The following is a 16,844-nucleotide window of genomic DNA, read 5'->3' on the forward strand; positions in this document are numbered from 1 at the left end:
CAATCTGGTAAACAGAAAATAAACTACTGTAAACTCTATTAAACTCAGTGGGACGTACTATGCAATCCTGATGTCCACTCATAAGGAATTCAGTGGGGTTTACTCCTGGGTAAGAGAGGATAGGATTACAAAGTTATTTCTGAATAAACATGTGTAAGGGTATCAATGTCCAAATCCTAACGATCAGAAAAATCCAATATATGTTTAAAGTATATGTCTTCTGCAGACCCTCCAAGTGTTCCTCTTTTCCAGTGACAGTCCCGGATTTACAGAAGCTGTCCCAGTTTCTGATTTGATCCTGGAATGTCCCGCTATTCCTTAGGACATCCCTGTTTTCATGGGAGATAAGTAACTATACAACCTTTAGAAGACATCTGAAGAAAGTAGTATATAAGAAAGGTGTTTGTTTGTTAAAGTTTATTGCTTCATTATATTTTTATATATGTTGGAAGCCGCCCAGAGTGACTGTATTATTATTATTATTGTTGTTGTTGTTGTTGTTGTTGTTGTTAAGAATATCCCTATTTTCAATGGAGAAATGTTGGAGAGTATGTATGCTGGTAACTATGTACTTACTACCAGTCTAATTAGGGTGTGATTTCTTCAAGTCTTATTTTTATATGTTTTATTACAAATATTGTGTACGTGTGTTTTAAATTCTGTTTTCCCTCTCTGATTATTTGTGGGGAGTTATTGGGTTGTTCTTGTTTTTATTTTGATTATGTATTTTGTGGTTTTATATTGTGATTTTATCCTGTGACCTGCGGGCATAGGGCAATATATAAACTTAATAATAAAATAATAAAAATAATAAATCACTGTCACTGTGTTAACTTAAAATATATTTAAAGTGCTATTTAGGCTTTCAAAGTTTCCATGGCTAAGGAGGAGCTGATATCATTTGAATAACCTTCGCCTCCGTTTCTGTCTGGAACAGTGAACTACCAGGAGGTTATCTGAGGACAACGACGGAGGCAAGGCGGCCGACGTGAGACCGCCGTGTACCGCAATGGCTCCGGAAAGGGTACAGACTACAGTTCCCAGCATGCCACGGGGGCCTGAAACGATCCTTTATGTCTGTAGGGGGAAGAAATCAAGCGGCAGCTGCGAGAGGCACCGCCCTTGTAAACGATCGCGGAACTTCGAGAGAAAGGGACGCTTAGGGGAAAAAACCACAGGCCCCAGAGGTCAATGCGCTCTCCCCTCTTGTACGTCACGGAAACCTGTGGCTGCCATTGGTCGCTTCGAAACCACGCCCCTGTAATGTCACTACACCGCCTCCGCCTCCGCCGGGTTCCCTATAAAAGCCACGTCAGCGTCAGCCATCCGCCTTTAGTTCCTTGGCGTCTGAGAGGAGAAACATGTATCGATTCCGTTCACGGGCATCCACGGGGATTTCTGCCGCTGCTACAGCTTTGCCTATCGCCTGCTTTCCTCAATCGCATCCGCTGCCTCGGTCCGGGAAGCCGGCCTCACAGAGACGTTTCTATAATAAAAAGCGCTCCTGCTCTTCCACCGGCTGATTGTCAGCGCCGCCCGGGCGAGGGGGAAAAACAAAAGCCAGGCCGGAGAGAACCCCAGCGAGGGAGCACCAGGGAGGAGCCGCGCGCCTAGCTGTCGCCGCTACAAGGCCGCCGCCATGCCCAAGTCCAAGCGGCGAGGAGGGGGTAACCCGCGCGGAACGTCAGGTGAGGGAGCCGGTGCGCATGCGCCCCCGCCGCGGGGCTTGCTGGGGGCTGTAGTTCCCTGCTTGGCTTTCCCCCACGGGTGGCGGGAAGCGAGCTTCTTGTTCTTTGTTAAGGTTGCCACCTGTCCTGTATTGTCCTGTATTTCAGGTTCTCTCTCTCTCTGCCAGGACAGGGATCCTCTCCCAATGCATGTGTTTGAAAGGTCATGTATTTATGGTCTGGGTAGCCAAGCAGACAGATTTACTACTATTAATAAGAATAATTAATAATAAATTTATTATTTATACCCTGCCCGTCTCATATAATACAATAAAATACCAAACATTAAGAACTTCCCGATACAGGGCTACCTTCAGATGCCATCTAAAAGTCAGATTGATGCTTATTTCCTTGACATCTGATGGGAGGGTGATCCACAGGGAGGGTGCCACTATCGAGAAGAACTTCTGCCTGGTTCCCTGTAACCTCACTTATTGCAGTAAGGGAACTGCCAGAAGACTCAGAAGGCTGAATGATGGGGGTGGAGATGCTCCTTCAGGTATATTGGGCCAAGATGAAATTGAGGCAGAGAACAACTTCCGTAAATCTATTTGTGGACACTGGAAGGCTTTAAATGGGAGGACAATTATCCAATCATTTTGGTATTTGCTATGGACAGCTTTAGATTTTGTGGTGAAGCAGTAAAACTATGTGGTTATGTTCCTTCAGGCCTGTTTCCTAAACAAATGCTCACAAAGATTGAGCAATCGGATCCATATTGAGTGCTTGATAGGAAAAGATTCAAAATGCAATATAAATTGTAAAGGCACAGATTAATAATAATACAACTTGCTGCTCAAATCGAATCTGTTTGGCTTTGTTTGATATGCAGTGATATATTTCAGCCTTAAAAAGGTAAAGGGACCCCTGACCATTAGGTACTATTTAAATTATACACAGAAAAAAACTCTCCAGTTCTCCTGGTAATTTGAAAATACCTTAAAGGCTGTGACAGGTATTATCTAATAGGTAAAAAAGCAGCAAGGTGTTGCTCATTGCTCAAATTAAAAAGATGAGAACTAGGCGTCTTGGAAGACGATTAGTCACTAGACATTTATGCAACCTCAGTGATGTAATTATGTGTTCTTGCTGTTGATAAAATTAACATGTAAGGCCAGTGTGGTAAGTATATAGCTGTAAGTATATAGCAGTTCTAGCCCCAATAGTTAAGAATTCTGATGCTTTCTGTTTATTCTACCTGGGTTTGATGTTGTGGCTTAATAACTTTATATACATATTTATATTTAGTGGGTTTTTTTAGTGGTGCCACATAGTAATAGTTGTGTTTGGGCCAGCAAATGAAGTTGGATGAAGTCTAGAAATCCAACATACATAATAAGGTAGTCTTTTAAACTGCTCCTGCCACATTTGTATACTTACTGTGTGTTGGACTGCATGCCTCCCATTTTCTTTTAGTAAAAGCTTACTTCTATGCCAACAAGGCTGTTCTTTGGCCAGAGAAATTCTGCCTGGTAGCATGTTGCAAATGGTTGACAGCAGATGAATGTTAAACTTTGTTTAATGTGCAGATATTGGGATGTTAAAAGAACTTAGGCAGTTAAGAATAGATGATAGCAGAATAGTTTGAAAACAGGCTGCCACCATATACAGCAAGACAAAACTATGGCTTGTTGAAATAATTTGTCTTTGAGATATAGCTGTCAGTTGGTCTTCCTTCCCAACACATAATTCTGTCCGCAGTAGAGCCCTACTTCTAGGGTTTAGAAATAGAAAATTGACAGCTTATTAGTCTTGATAGGGTAGACATTCCAGAATATTACCCTGTGTTAATGTGGACTGCTCCAAATGCTTTTCCTAGGTGCCCAGCACAGAAATGTGCAGTCTTTTAGTGATGAAGATGCATCAATTGAAACTATGAGCCACTGCAGTGGCTTCAGTGATCCTTCCAGCATCACTGAGGATGGTATGTTAACCTTTGTGTCTTATTAGGAAACTACTGCAGACGTGAAATGCTTTTTACATTTGGAAAGCGTTTGGTTTGGATTGAATGTGGTATATTTTATTTCGAAATGCTACTTTATTTAAAAGCACCTAACACTCAAGATAACTTAAAGGTAAAGGGACCCCTGACCATTAGGTCCAGTTGTGTCCGACTCTGGGGTTGCGGTGAATTTAATTCGTATCTGGAGGGTCCACTGTGCAAGTAGAAACTCTAGGGGGGGTTATTTGTCCAAATTATTCTCTCTCCCCCCCCCCACAAATGAATAAATGTTTTTACATGGCATCAAAACACCTTTAGTAATGGTGCCAGTTCCTAAACCTGGCTGCCACAGTGGAGGTCCAGCCCCATCTATCTTCCAACTCCACTATTGCCCAGCAGCGGGACACAGAGCAGATCAAGTATGAATGAATGAATTGGTTTATTATGGGGTCAGACCAGAAATACACAGAGCAGATCCTCCACTGAAGGCTTGGCTGGCCAGGCAGAAGTGGAGGAGACCTTACAGGGATTAAATCAGATATGTATAATTTCCACAAGACTCTGAAAACTCATTCTGTGAGGCTAGGTTTATTAATTGTAATCGTACTGTCTTGCCACATATGTGTAGGGCCTGAAGTTGATGAGGAAGCAACACAAGAAGACTTGGAGTACAAGCTGAAGGGATTAATTGACCTTACGTTGGACAAGAGGTATGGGAGGTCTGAGAAGTAAAAGCTTAAATTGCCCATTGGATGTTTGTTCTCCGGATGTTTGGGGCTCCTGTCCCATCATCCTTGAGCACTGTCTGGGGTTGGTGGGCAAATTAAGAGTCTAGCACCATCTGGAAGATACCTGGTTTAGAAGGCTGGCTTAAAAGATTTTTCAAATTGTGGGCTAGAGCTTTCCGATGAGGTCATAGGAGCTTTATAATGTAACCCAGCCCTGTGATCCTCAGATGAAAGGTGGTATAGAAATTTAATAAATAATAATTTAGTGTACCCAAGGACAGATTTGTTCAGGAAGTTGTATCTTAGTTTGGCAGCAAATCCTATGAATTAAACATTTGAGATAGCTACTGCTTTGAGTTAAGTATAAGTCAACCTTCATCATGTCTTTATTTGGGAATAGCAGATGTGAATAGGGAAAATGACTTTTTTCAGCTTGTTCCACCCACATCATTTTTCAATGTTCTTGCCTGCCGTGATTTCTCAGCTCATCACTACTTCAAGCAAGCATGCTGTCATTCTCTAATGGAACTGGGAATTTGTTCAATTTAAACTTGAGTCTCATTCCCTGCCATATCTACTTTCCTCCAGTTACCATTTCCTCAAATGCTCTTTTCCTAAAGATGTTGGATTAAGAGTCTGTCCCTATGCCTAGAAAAGGGAAAGAGCTGCGAAGAGCAAACATTTTATGAGCAGTGTTTCCTTGGCATTGAGACATTAAGGGTTGCAGAATGAGAAATTGGGGGAATGTGGTGTCTGCCACAGCTGAGGTTGAGTGCCAGTATGGGAAGCTCTGATAAGCAGTTTTTCAGATCTTGAAAATCTTAGCCTTAAATGATGTTCTGCCTTTTGGGAAGGAGGTAGAGGTAGAATCTAAAGCATGCATAACACAACCAGATGGAAATTTGCAGCACAGAGCTTTCAACTGACATTTTACCATGAACTCCCCAATAGTGCGAAGACAAGGCAGTCGGCTCTTGAAGGTCTTAAAAATGCCCTCTCTTCAAAAATACTGTACGAGTTCATCCTGGAAAGGAGAATGACGCTAACAGATAGCATTGAACGCTGTATAAAGAAAGGTAATGTGCACCTCTCTTCCTATAAAATAGCATCATTCTGTTGTCAGGTTTAATTGCTCTCGCATTTAGTTCTACCAAGTCATGACTGGCTTTCTGTGTTTAGGCAAGAGCGATGAGCAGCGTGCAGCAGCAGGATTGGCTTGTCTGCTTTGTGTGCAGCTGGGGTCAGGAATTGAAAGTGAGGAATTATATAAGACCCTTGCGCCGGTTCTGAAGAAGATTCTCTGTGATGCGTCAGCAAGTGTACAAGCAAGGCAAGCTGTAAGTAAAAAGTTGGTACTTGGGATGAAGAAGTGCAAATGGATGCCTTGTATCCCATATTGCAGCGACGTATGTGCTGGAGCCTGAGGGCCTTAAAATGTTTCCTTAAAATGGTCAATTGGTGTCTTAGAATCATAGAATCATAGAGTTGGAAGAGACCACAAGGGCCATCCAGTCCAACCCCCTGCCAAGCAGGAAACACCATCAAAGCATTCCTGACAGATGGCTGTCAAGCCTCTGCTTAAAGACCTCCAAAGAAGGAGACTCCACCACACTCCTTGGTAGCAAATTCCACTGCCGAACAGCTCTCACTGTCAGGAAGTTCTTCCTAATGTTTAGGTGGAATCTTCTATCTTGTAGTTTGAATCCATTGCCCCGTGTCCGCTTCTGCCCCGTGTCTTATTCTTTGGCAGGCTTGGCATCAAGACTTATAACTTAGTCTTGAACCGTCAGGCAATGCCTGCGTGTCACGCTTACTCTCCATGGTAGGGTTGCTGGCGACAGTGCATGGCAACTGTTTTGGGTCCATGGGAACTTCCACATGATGGAGAGGCAGTTGTGGGCACCATCAGTGGCGTAGCAAGGGAGGGGCGATAGGGGTGGGGTGCCCTGAGTTCCAGGGGACGGGGCGTGACACTCGGTGGCCCTCCCCGCCACCCGGCACCCCATCCGTGTTGCTCCACGAGCTGCCGCTCGCCCAGCGGCTCCCCCGGTTGCTGCAGTGCCAGGCCGGAATTTCCGGGCATGCGCAGTGCATCCGAGTCGGCACTGCAGCTCCTGTGGTGACTCGCTGAGCGAGTTGCGGCCCATAGGACCGCCCCGTCCATAAAACCGCACAGACGGGGCAGCCCTGCTGCCCATTCGGCGGGTCACCGCGGGGGCAGCAGCGCCGGGCTGGATGGACTGCGCGTGCACGGCATTTCCGTGCATGCGCAGCTCGTCTGACATGCGTTACAACGCCCCCAGGGGGGTGCCTCTGCGCGCTGCCCTGGGCAGCCAAGAGGCTTTCTGCACGCCTGGGCACCATGCACACACACACACACACACACACACCAAGCAACCTCTTCTGAAATGTTTCTTTCAAGCTTGATATCACCAGGGACAAGGAGGCCTCTGTGGGTGTAAATTTGCTTGCAAGCACCACATTGGTGACCCTGGTGCACGGCGATAAAAACAGCAATTGTAACGCAGAATGTTTCTTGCAGGTTTGGTGGGTAATGTCCCTTGGGAGTATTGGAGCTAGCCAGTCAGTAAGGAAGGAAGGAGAGACCACTAGGGAGCTGGGAGTCGTGTTTTCCTGTAACGTGTTTCCTTAAACATTGAGATCTGGCTAAGACAGTGACAGAATTGTAAACGTGCCTTGTTTTTGTACGAAACCACTTGCAAAGTGTGTGGTTGACTGATCTGTTAAAGGATGCTTTGTTGTCTTGTCTGAAGACCCAGAAGCATGTTACATGATTTAAACCACTTTTAATGTGGTTTAGCTATGTTCTGTGAGCACAAAATGTAGCAGTAAAGTTAAAAGCATTAACTTCTGTCTTTTTTCTAGTGTGCCACCTGCTTAGGAGTCTGTTGCTTTATTGCCACTGATGATATCACAGTAAGCAAATATTTTTATGTACGGTATTATTTAGCAATGAATTAACCAGTCCAGATCAAACAGTGAATCAAACGGTCTCGGTCTGTTTCTTAAACCAGGAATTGTATACAACCATGGAATGCCTGGAAAATATCTTCACGAAATCCTATCAGAAGGAGAGGAATCCAAATAGCATTTCCAGTACCCAGAATACAGTTCTTCACATCAGCGCTCTCTTGGCATGGACGCTTCTGTTAACCATCTGCCCAATGAATGAAGTGAAGAAGAAACTTGAAATGTGCGTATTCTGTTCCCTTGGAAACCATACCCAGAAGTGCAGTTTAAATTCAATATGGCTTTGTGTGCAGTAACGCAAATCAATAACATGCTCCCAAATTTCCTAGGCATTTGCATAAATTTCCCATCCTATTATCCTGTGACGATGTCAACATGAGGATTGCTGCTGGAGAAACCTTGGCTCTTCTGTTTGAACTAGCAAGAGAAACAGATGGGGTAAGTTCAGAGAATGATTCTGCAGGGAAAGAGATGGGGAGAGCATATTTTTGTAGATAGCTTTTATGCTATATCTTGGGCGTTTCGTGTATTCTGATGGAGAAATAATACATATGTCTTATTAGAATCTGGCTCAAATGTAATATTTCAGTAGCAACTAATCAAACACCTGCAAAAATCAGGATCATATTTCTGAGGAGTTGAAGTCATGCTCCGTGTTATATCTTACCATGTTCCTTGAGTGCGATAGATTGTGTGACCCTGTAGTGTTTTAGTTCACTGTGTGAGAGGGAGAACACACCACTTCCATACACATAAACTTACATGACATACCATTTATATGGGAAATTATTTTTTTCTCCAAATTTGTACTTTTCCCCATAACATAATTATCATTCTAGGGTGTTTTCCACCAATACATAAAAATACAATGTGATATATATATATATATATATATATATATATATATATATATATATATATCATTGTATTTTTATGTATTGGTGGAAAACACCCTAAATTATGTTATGGGGAAAAGTCTACAAATTTGGAGAAAAAAATAATAGGGTGATGGATAGAAGGAGCAAATGTAGACTTCAGAAGAAAAATAATTATATATATATATATAATCCAGTTAATAAAAATAGAGCAACAGCATAGGCCAGACAACCTGCAATGACCAAGTTTCTTTAAATACCAAAATCTTGAATTGAACCTGGTAGCATATAGGCAGCTGATACAATAAGATTATCTTAGTTCATTATTGTTTTAGACGTCCATAATTTACTTTATCATATTTTAAAGTGGCTTTATTAATATCTTTACTGTTTTCTTTAACAGTACTGAAGAAAAATGTCTCACGTTAACTATGTACCTGTCTTGGTAAGGTAGCTAGAAAAACTCTGGGTGACCCAGGATAGTAGAAAAAAGAATAACTGTAGATTAGTCAATTAGTCCGTTGCACAATATCTAAACAAACGTTCAAAACTTTAAGCTCCGATTACAGCATTTGACTTAATGGTTAATGACATGTTTGGCATCATTAACATTGGCTCCTACACACTGCCAAAAAACAAATAGTCCTTCAGCCTACTCATTATTTGAATGATTGAGCTATCCCTAGTAAAAAAAATTCCACTTATAGGAACAGCCAATAAAGACATTACATAGGAACATGTGATGAACAACTTGGGCAGACAGGTGTAGTCAGATTAGAAGGAAACATAAGATACTCAGTGTTGCTACTGAAACACATAGAGAAACAATGTGGGAGGTAAAAGGTGGAATCAATAGCTGACTCCGTTTTAGTAGTCATGAATGGAGAGAGGAGACCTGTTAAACCAGAGTTCTGAAATGCAGAACCATTTCCGCATCTACTCACTTGAAGCTACTCACATCAGTGCAGTGAAATGATGGCTACATTCCCAAACAAACCCCTGCTAAAAGACACTTTATAACCTTAATAATCATAATCATAATAATGTTGTTATATGGATTTCTCACATTTCACCAGAAGGTCCCAAGCCAGGTGGCAGCAACAAAACAAAACAATTTAAAACAACAAAACCAAGCATGCACATCAGGTTAATTTACAGTTTCCAGTTAGGACAAAGAATAATCTCCCCCTTCTAAATTTCAGGGTGATGGATAGAAGGAGCAAATGTGGACTTCAGAAGACATTTTGCCCTTAAAGGGAGGGCTGTTTTACCCTGCAACCTCTCAGAACGCCTAGCTTTTAGTATTGTTATAATTTGATCTCTCCATTTAGTGAAGATTTGTATGACAGTTGAGCCATTCTAACTGAAATGTGAAATACGGTTTGCAAAATAGTCAAGATGTTCAACTCCCACGAATAACATGTTATTTCCCCTCTCCCCATCTAACTAGGATTTCTTTTATGAAGATATGGAGCTTCTAACACAGAAACTGAAGGCTCTAGCTACAGATGGGAACAAGCACCGTGCTAAAGTGGACAAAAGGAAACAGCGGTCTGTCTTCAGAGATGTCTTGCGAGCAGTAGAGGTAAAGAGGAATGAGCAAATGTAAAAAAAAAGAAAAATGTATAAAATGTTACTGGTTAAGACCTCATCTTTGAAAAGCAAGTGCTTTGAAAAGCTTGTTCTTTTTAGTATAAGGGACATTGCTCAGTGCTAAGATACATCTATTGAATATATTGTACCTGATCTCATTTGTTTTATTTTTAGTACTAATGACAGCATCCATGGAGGCCACTTTTGCTTAGTGGGTATCATTTTGGGGCGGGGTGCTTTTGAAACTTCAGGTCTTTAACTAGAGATACCAGCTTTGTTTAAAGAGCAAGCTGCTGTCAGAGGACTAACCAGTAGTCAAAGGTGAATCTTGAGTCATGAATAATTGCTAAATTGCTTTCATTAACAGGGGAGGGGGAAACCCAGTACATTGAGATAGCAACTAGGTCCAAAAATTATGTTTCACAGGATTTGTTTTTAGTTGTTATATTTTAATCTGATGTTTAAAACGAGAGCAAATTATCGGGAATCCAAGGCCTGCAGCAGTATTTGGGAGGCATACATTGGAGTCTGGCTCAGCTACCTCCACTTGAGAATAAGTCACAAACTTAGCATGATTTTTACAAATAGAGTCAAGCAATGTACTGTCTTACTTTGCAGTGGCAGCTAGGGTGCATTCAGCTGTAAGTTGCATTTCTAAAACCACACTTTCCTAAGATGACTGCTTGTTTATTTTGACAGGAGCATGACTTCCCTACAGAGACAGTCAAATTTGGACCTGAGCGCATGTACATTGACTGCTGGGTTAAAAAACAAACATACGATACTTTCAAGGAAATCTTAGGATCGGGGATGCAATACCATTTGCAGGTAAACTTAAAAACTTTAAACAGAATTGCAGTGGTACTTAGTGCTTTTTAACCTACTTTAAAAGCACAAAGGGGGGCGGGGTAAGAGAACAGGAAATTGCTTTATGATGCTACCTCATCTCTACTTGAGTAGGACCCTCCTAGATTTTTAGCCATGGAAAGAAAACAAAATTGGTACTACAATCACATTTAGCAGCTCTTGATAGCCAGTATGTCACAAGCAATGGTTGAACACTTGATGGTGCAACATTTGCCCAACTCTAATGACTTAATGTTCTATCTAGTCCAATGAGCTTCTCCGGAATGTCTTTGAACTTGGGCCGCCACTGATGCTTGATGAGGCAACTCTTAAATCCATGAAGATACCCCGTTTTGAAAGGGTATGTTACTCACATTCTCTTAAGCTGATTTACCTGGTTTGTTTTTGTTTTGTTTTTAAATTTGGTGCAGTTTCTGCTTTGTGGTTTTGTCACTTGCTCTGGGGCGAACAGTAATTTGTCTCCTGACAAAAGCATCTAACTCGGGATTTCGCAGACTTGAATCTCCAGCTGTTTCTGGACCACAACTCCCATCATCCTTAGCTAGCAGGACCCCAGTGGTCAGGGATGGTGGGAACTGTAGTCCAACTGCAGACCCAAGTTTGGGAAACCCTGATCTAACTGAAACTGAGTCTTGCTTGGTCTCTTTCTATCTTCAGAGAGCTTTCAGTAGCACAACCTGAGCATGTGGCTCAGCACTGCCTAATCCTGGGCTTGGGGTTTCTCCGTCATGGCAGACATTGTAAAGAAGAGGGGAAAGTAGTACAGATAAATTGAGTTGGAGTAGGTGTCCCCTACCCCCAAATAAATTCCCCAAATATGCAGTGCTGTACTACTAAAAAGCCTGGCTGCCCTCCTTTTCTTTTTGACTGTTTGTTGATAGAAATAACTTTAAAGAACTTGATCTGTTCCATCTTGACTGTTTGGGCCAACAGCCTACTCTTTCAAAAGGTGTTGCAGCCCTCTAGTCTGTAAGAGAAGCTGGTGGTTTCACAGTTGTAGGTAGCAACTGTGAATGGCTTTCTGTGTTTGGATGCACAGGTGGCATAACGGAGAACTGGGGTGATGGCTGAGATAAATTTGACAGGCCGGAGAAGAGATGGTCCTAAGTATACATAGACCATATTATTGAGGGCTCTCTGCTCGTGCACCTCAGCCACCCACACACCTTCCTATTGTGTATTAAATAGTTCATTTCTAGTTACCCTTATGGCTAAGGAAAGCACTATACAGTGGTACCTCGGGTTGCGGACACAATTCATTCCGGGGTGCCGTTCACACCCCGAAAAGTCCGCACCCCGAGTGGCAATAGCGCGCATGCGTGGAAGCGCGATATCACGTTTCTGTGCATGCGCAGACTGCGTGGAGCAACCCGGAAGTAAACATTTCCGGGTTTGCCGCATTCATAACATGTGCTGTTTGCAACACGAGGTACGACTGTTATTGCAGCTTACCAAATTTATGAAGTTCATAAGTTTAAATAGTTCTTTTTAAAAAGTGGTTAGTGGAAAAATAAACAGCAGTCTGTTCCCAGAATCATAAAAGTAGCACATGGCGGAGGGACCTGCAAAAATAAATGCTGTCTTGCGTTGTGGGACCTCTGCTCCACAGGGCTTCCTCCCAGTTTGTCCCTACCCTGATGTAGCATTTAGGGTTTTTAAAAGCCTTAGCACCAATGGAAGCTTTTAAAAAGCCTAAATGCCATGTGGGGGGTTGAAGCTGAAATGAGAATGGTTAACCCTCCCTCAAGAAGGGTCTCGCCAGGTGGGGGAAAAATTGCTTCAGTTGTTGTGATAAAATTTATAGACATTCACATGGGGATTTATGTGGTCAGCTTTGACCCCACATGTGTCCCTTGGCAAGCAGAGCATCTCTGAACTGCAATCTTTTGGCAACTCCATTTCTCTGCAGGGATATCCTTGAGGAACATTTTGCAGAGACGTTTACTGAGTATGTAAACCTTCCCTTAGAATTCCATTTATCTTGATACACAACTTGTGTACGCAGCCTTCATAATGTGCTGTTGGGGAGTGGTGGAAAGGCAGCTGCTGGCAAAAGTTGCTATGCATATCTGCTTTCATGGTGACCAGGATATCATTGTTATGATTAACTCTCTTACCAGGTTCTTCGTGATACATTTGTATGGTAGAAAATCAGAACAGAAACAGATAATAAATCTGAGAAGCCCAACTATGTTGGCATGGTTGCTTAGCAATCATTCGGATTGCAGAATTTTCTTCCAGCCATGCGATACCTTGTGCAACAATTGCATCAACAAAGTATTGTGGTTGTAATTTTAATCTTTAATGCTAAGGCCACCACTTGAAATATTTAGAACTCGGGGATGTGGAAATATGCAAAGGTCAGCTGGCAGATTTTACAAGATTTTACACATTGACTGTTGTCAAATACAAATGAATGCATAACCCCAAAACATTGTCAGAAGGACTGTTAACGTTGATTGCCTTTCTCTGCTGTTTTTATAGCATTTGTACAACTCTGCAGCATTCAAAGCCCGGACGAAGGCTCGAAACAAGTGCCGTGATAAAAGGGCCGATGTGGGCGAAGTGTTCTAGAGCAAGCTCTTCTGAAGACCTTCGACTTTGTTCGGTTAAACTGAATTCCTGTTTAGTGTGATTAATTGTGGTGTTCAAAGTGAAATGAGACTTTTAAAAACTGTATGTACCTCTTAGATATCTTCTTGCCCATCTGTAGAACAAGGTTGCATATTAGCTCCCTAGATGGATCTGTAGCGTAGATTAGAATGTAATCTGATGAGGGAGAGAGAGGCGGCTTTTGTAGCACTTTATTGGTGAGTAAGATAGCTTGTGAATCTGGCATAATTATTAACAACACTTGGTTAAATGGTGCTGAGGGTTGCTTTGTTTCAAGGCTCATTGTTTTTAGCAATCTAATAAGATTGGGGGGGAAATTCTAATAAGAATATCTGTAGGGTTAAGCATGCCTCTAAACAAGCTATTTTATAGACCCGCGTTTTAAAATGAAACATCCTGGCTGTGGCAGTGACCTCGGTGTACTTGCCATGGACCCCTCTAGCTTGGCACACAGCCTTTACAGTGAAGTAGCACATGAAATCTTTCAAGAAATGTTGCGCCTCATATGCTGAAACTTGGATAATAAAAGCTATTTATATCTGAAAGCTGCTTTTCCACAAAGCGTCTGTCTGAAATGAAAGAGTGTGAAAGAGTGTTGCGTGGGAATTATAAACCGGCAATAAAAGGGTTACAACTGTTAAAAGTGAAGTAGCACTTTTGACACGTAATTGTAAAATTGAGTGAGCTATCAGTAGGACTGCTCTGTAAATATTAATAACGGGTGCTGGCACTGCTGTCTTTGGTGATCCACAGCTTCTTATATGTAGATGATATCTAGACTTTTATTAGCTCCTAAATCCCTGATCAGGTAAATGTCAGGAGTAAAACAGCAGAAAAAAAATGAAAACTACATGTTCTTAATCTTTCGCCTCCAGAAGTTCAGCCAAAAATAATTATTGCTTGTTGCCTGAAAGGAAAAGAGGGAGAAAACCAAACTGTTATGGATAGATTCATGTTCAGAAAAGGCCCTCTTCTTGGTTGCCACCTACCTTATCAGTTAATGAGGTAGTTCTGTGCAAAGTGTATTGCAGTAATTCCCTTAGCTAAATGTTGAATGCTGGAAGGACTGTCCTTACCCAGGAGAGAATTCAATGTCATACACCAAAGTTCATGAAATGCCACATGGTCCTCTAGAATAGCGGTTGCCAATATGCTGCTCTCAATATTTTTTGAAGTCTCATCACCCTAGCTCTACCTAAGCCAAAGCTTAGCAAAAGGTTCTAATAGTTGATGAATCAGTTATAGTCAGAAGGTCCATCTTAAGTTAAATGAAAGTGAGGACAAATGAATGTGACTTCAGGGCATGATGATTTCCACCACCCTGGCTTGTGCCTTCCACAGGTCAGTTTCATTCTGTATTCCTCCTTCCTGGATGAGGTGTGACTTCGTCAAATTGACTGCTTGAATGCACAGCATTCAGAAGCCATGACAATCCCTATCCAATCATAGTTCAAGTCAATCTCAACAAGTGGGGACAAATGCACTAATAATGTCATACATTGCTTGGTATGTACCAAGATGGTCACTGGATGAAATGGACAAGCCAGTATTGCTTTATTCCAAAGGATTAAGAATTGCAGAGTAAAGGAGATCACTTTGAATGCCTTCGGGCATAACCAGTAGAGTGGACAAACCAGATTGTGGTGGCAATCGTATCTTTGGTTCCACTGGATTGTCAGGCTGCCATACCATCTTATCAATTAAACAATGAACAGGGTGGTGATACAATGACTATCCAATTGACACAAGATGATATCACCAAGGCAACTGTCTGTAAACAAACAAACGTCCATAAAAATGGCAAAAGTAGTTTCTTTCCCAAATATTTGCCTTGGAGATAGCATCTTGTCAGGCAAGTAGTGATAGCACCCCAAATCTTCCATTCCAGATTCTCTTACCACAGTAACCCAAATTCAACCCAATACTTCAGTGCTAGACAATTCTCCAGCTGGGCTAAGAATTTTGACGTTTCTATACCAGTACCTCATGAAAGGAGAGATCCATTCCAAGTCTGCCTTCCTCTCGGCTTTAAACGCTACAACTTCCAGCTGACTACTAATACTGTAATGATACAATGGTTGGGTGAATTGTCTCCATGGAAGCCAAGAGATGGTTGGGAAATAGAAGGAAAGAGCCGTACGTCTTTGGCAAACGTGACACATCCACCAAGTTCCCAGAATAATGGATGGGTGCAGAAACATGGGTGAGAGGGAAAATAGGACCTGTTGGAAATAGATGCAGAAGCAAGAGGGAGGGAGAGATGAAGGTTGAAAGCATCTTGGTGGGATAGAGGCATCTGGGGCAGTTGACTGGGCACAAATGCACTGCTGCTCATCTCTACATCTCTTCTATATTTGCTAAATCAAATATCAAAAGTGTCCTGCTCTTTCTCCTCCAAAGGATGCCATACCCAGGTAACACTGATTCCAGAAATTCTCACTACTTGGGGTTATGGAGTGTGCAACAACAGGTGGCTCGAGTGCCCAATCTTCAGCCACTGGCTAAACATTTCTGCACATCTTCCATTCTGTACCATGGGGACATAGTTTTGCTTCTAGATGTAGACATTACATGGTGCTTACCGGTACTCTTCTCATTTTAAAAACGAGACTTTGGACTTTGGGATCCAATAAGACCTGATACCTGATTAGTTATTTTTCTTATCTTATATGGAAAGCAACTGCATCATTATGTTCTAATATGCACTATGGTGCAATGTGACCTAGATACCCTTGAACCAGAAAAAAACACATCTTCACAGTACTATCCAGCAGCAGAAGTAGGATGTAATCTGTAAAAGCTTTTGCTGTATCAAAATTAGGTTTAAGTATGCTATCATTTAATTTAAAAAGTGTTACAAGGGTCGGAAACTTGCACAGGAAGCTGCCTTAGAATCATTGAATTGTAGAGTTGGGAGGGATCTTGAGGGTCATGTAATCCAACCCACTGTCAGACCATTGGTTTAACTACTCTACACCAGGGGTGGTCCTCTAGGTGTTGGATACCCAACAGCACCAGCCAGGATGGCAAATGGTCAGGGACAAGTGACCTGTTGGTGCCCACAACCCCTCTGACAGTCTTAGGACATTGGTACACATGCTGGGTACAATCTTACTAGAGTTTAGCAGTTCCTAAGAATTGCTTTTAGAATACCGGTAGATCACAGCAGCTTCACCTTTCTTTTTTAAAAGATTTGTTTATTTGGTTTTCAGATCAAAGTTTTACAATCATATCCAATATACAACATAAAAACAAGATTCCAAAGAATCTCCTGGACTTCCCTCCTCTCCTTTGTGCGTCCTGTTGTTAAATGATTTCCTCCTGCATCTTTTATGATAATCCAAATCAGGCACCCTCCCCAAACTCGGCCCTCCAGAGGTTTTGGGACTACAACTCCCATCATCCCTGACCACTGGTCCTGTTAGCTAGGGATGGTGGGAGTTGTAGTCCCAAAACCTCTGGAGGGCTGAGTTTGCCTATGCCTGATCCAAATCTTTTACATCTCCAT

At 42.1% G+C, this 16,844-nt stretch overlaps 1 protein-coding gene across 1 annotated transcript; it reads left to right on the forward strand.

The window, feature by feature from the left end:
* The first annotated feature begins 1,320 nt into the window (after positions 1 to 1,320).
* Positions 1,321 to 13,881, forward strand: IFRD1 (interferon related developmental regulator 1). Its single transcript, XM_033161853.1, has 12 exons — positions 1,321 to 1,688; positions 3,547 to 3,651; positions 4,298 to 4,379; positions 5,349 to 5,473; positions 5,577 to 5,734; positions 7,284 to 7,334; positions 7,433 to 7,611; positions 7,718 to 7,826; positions 9,714 to 9,848; positions 10,556 to 10,684; positions 10,968 to 11,063; positions 13,208 to 13,881. The coding sequence occupies exons 1-12, from the start codon at positions 1,640 to 1,642 to the stop codon at positions 13,295 to 13,297; spliced, it is 1,308 nt and encodes a 435-aa protein (XP_033017744.1). The 5' UTR covers positions 1,321 to 1,639; the 3' UTR covers positions 13,298 to 13,881.
* The last annotated feature ends 2,963 nt before the right edge of the window (positions 13,882 to 16,844 follow it).

Source organism: Lacerta agilis, chromosome 10 (genome assembly GCF_009819535.1).
Source record: "Lacerta agilis isolate rLacAgi1 chromosome 10, rLacAgi1.pri, whole genome shotgun sequence".
NCBI lineage: Eukaryota > Metazoa > Chordata > Lepidosauria > Squamata > Lacertidae > Lacerta > Lacerta agilis.

What these genes read in the sequence shown, in the direction of transcription:
- IFRD1 (XM_033161853.1), top strand. Translation starts at nt 1,640, where the DNA reads ATGCCCAAGTCCAAGCGGCGAGGAGGGGGTAACCCGCGCGGAACGTCA. An exon ending in TAGCAAGAGAAACAGATGGG is followed by an intron (nt 7,827 to 9,713) that starts GTAAGTTCAGAG and finishes CCATCTAACTAG; the next exon opens with GATTTCTTTTATGAAGATAT. An exon ending in GGATGCAATACCATTTGCAG is followed by an intron (nt 10,685 to 10,967) that starts GTAAACTTAAAA and finishes TGTTCTATCTAG; the next exon opens with TCCAATGAGCTTCTCCGGAA.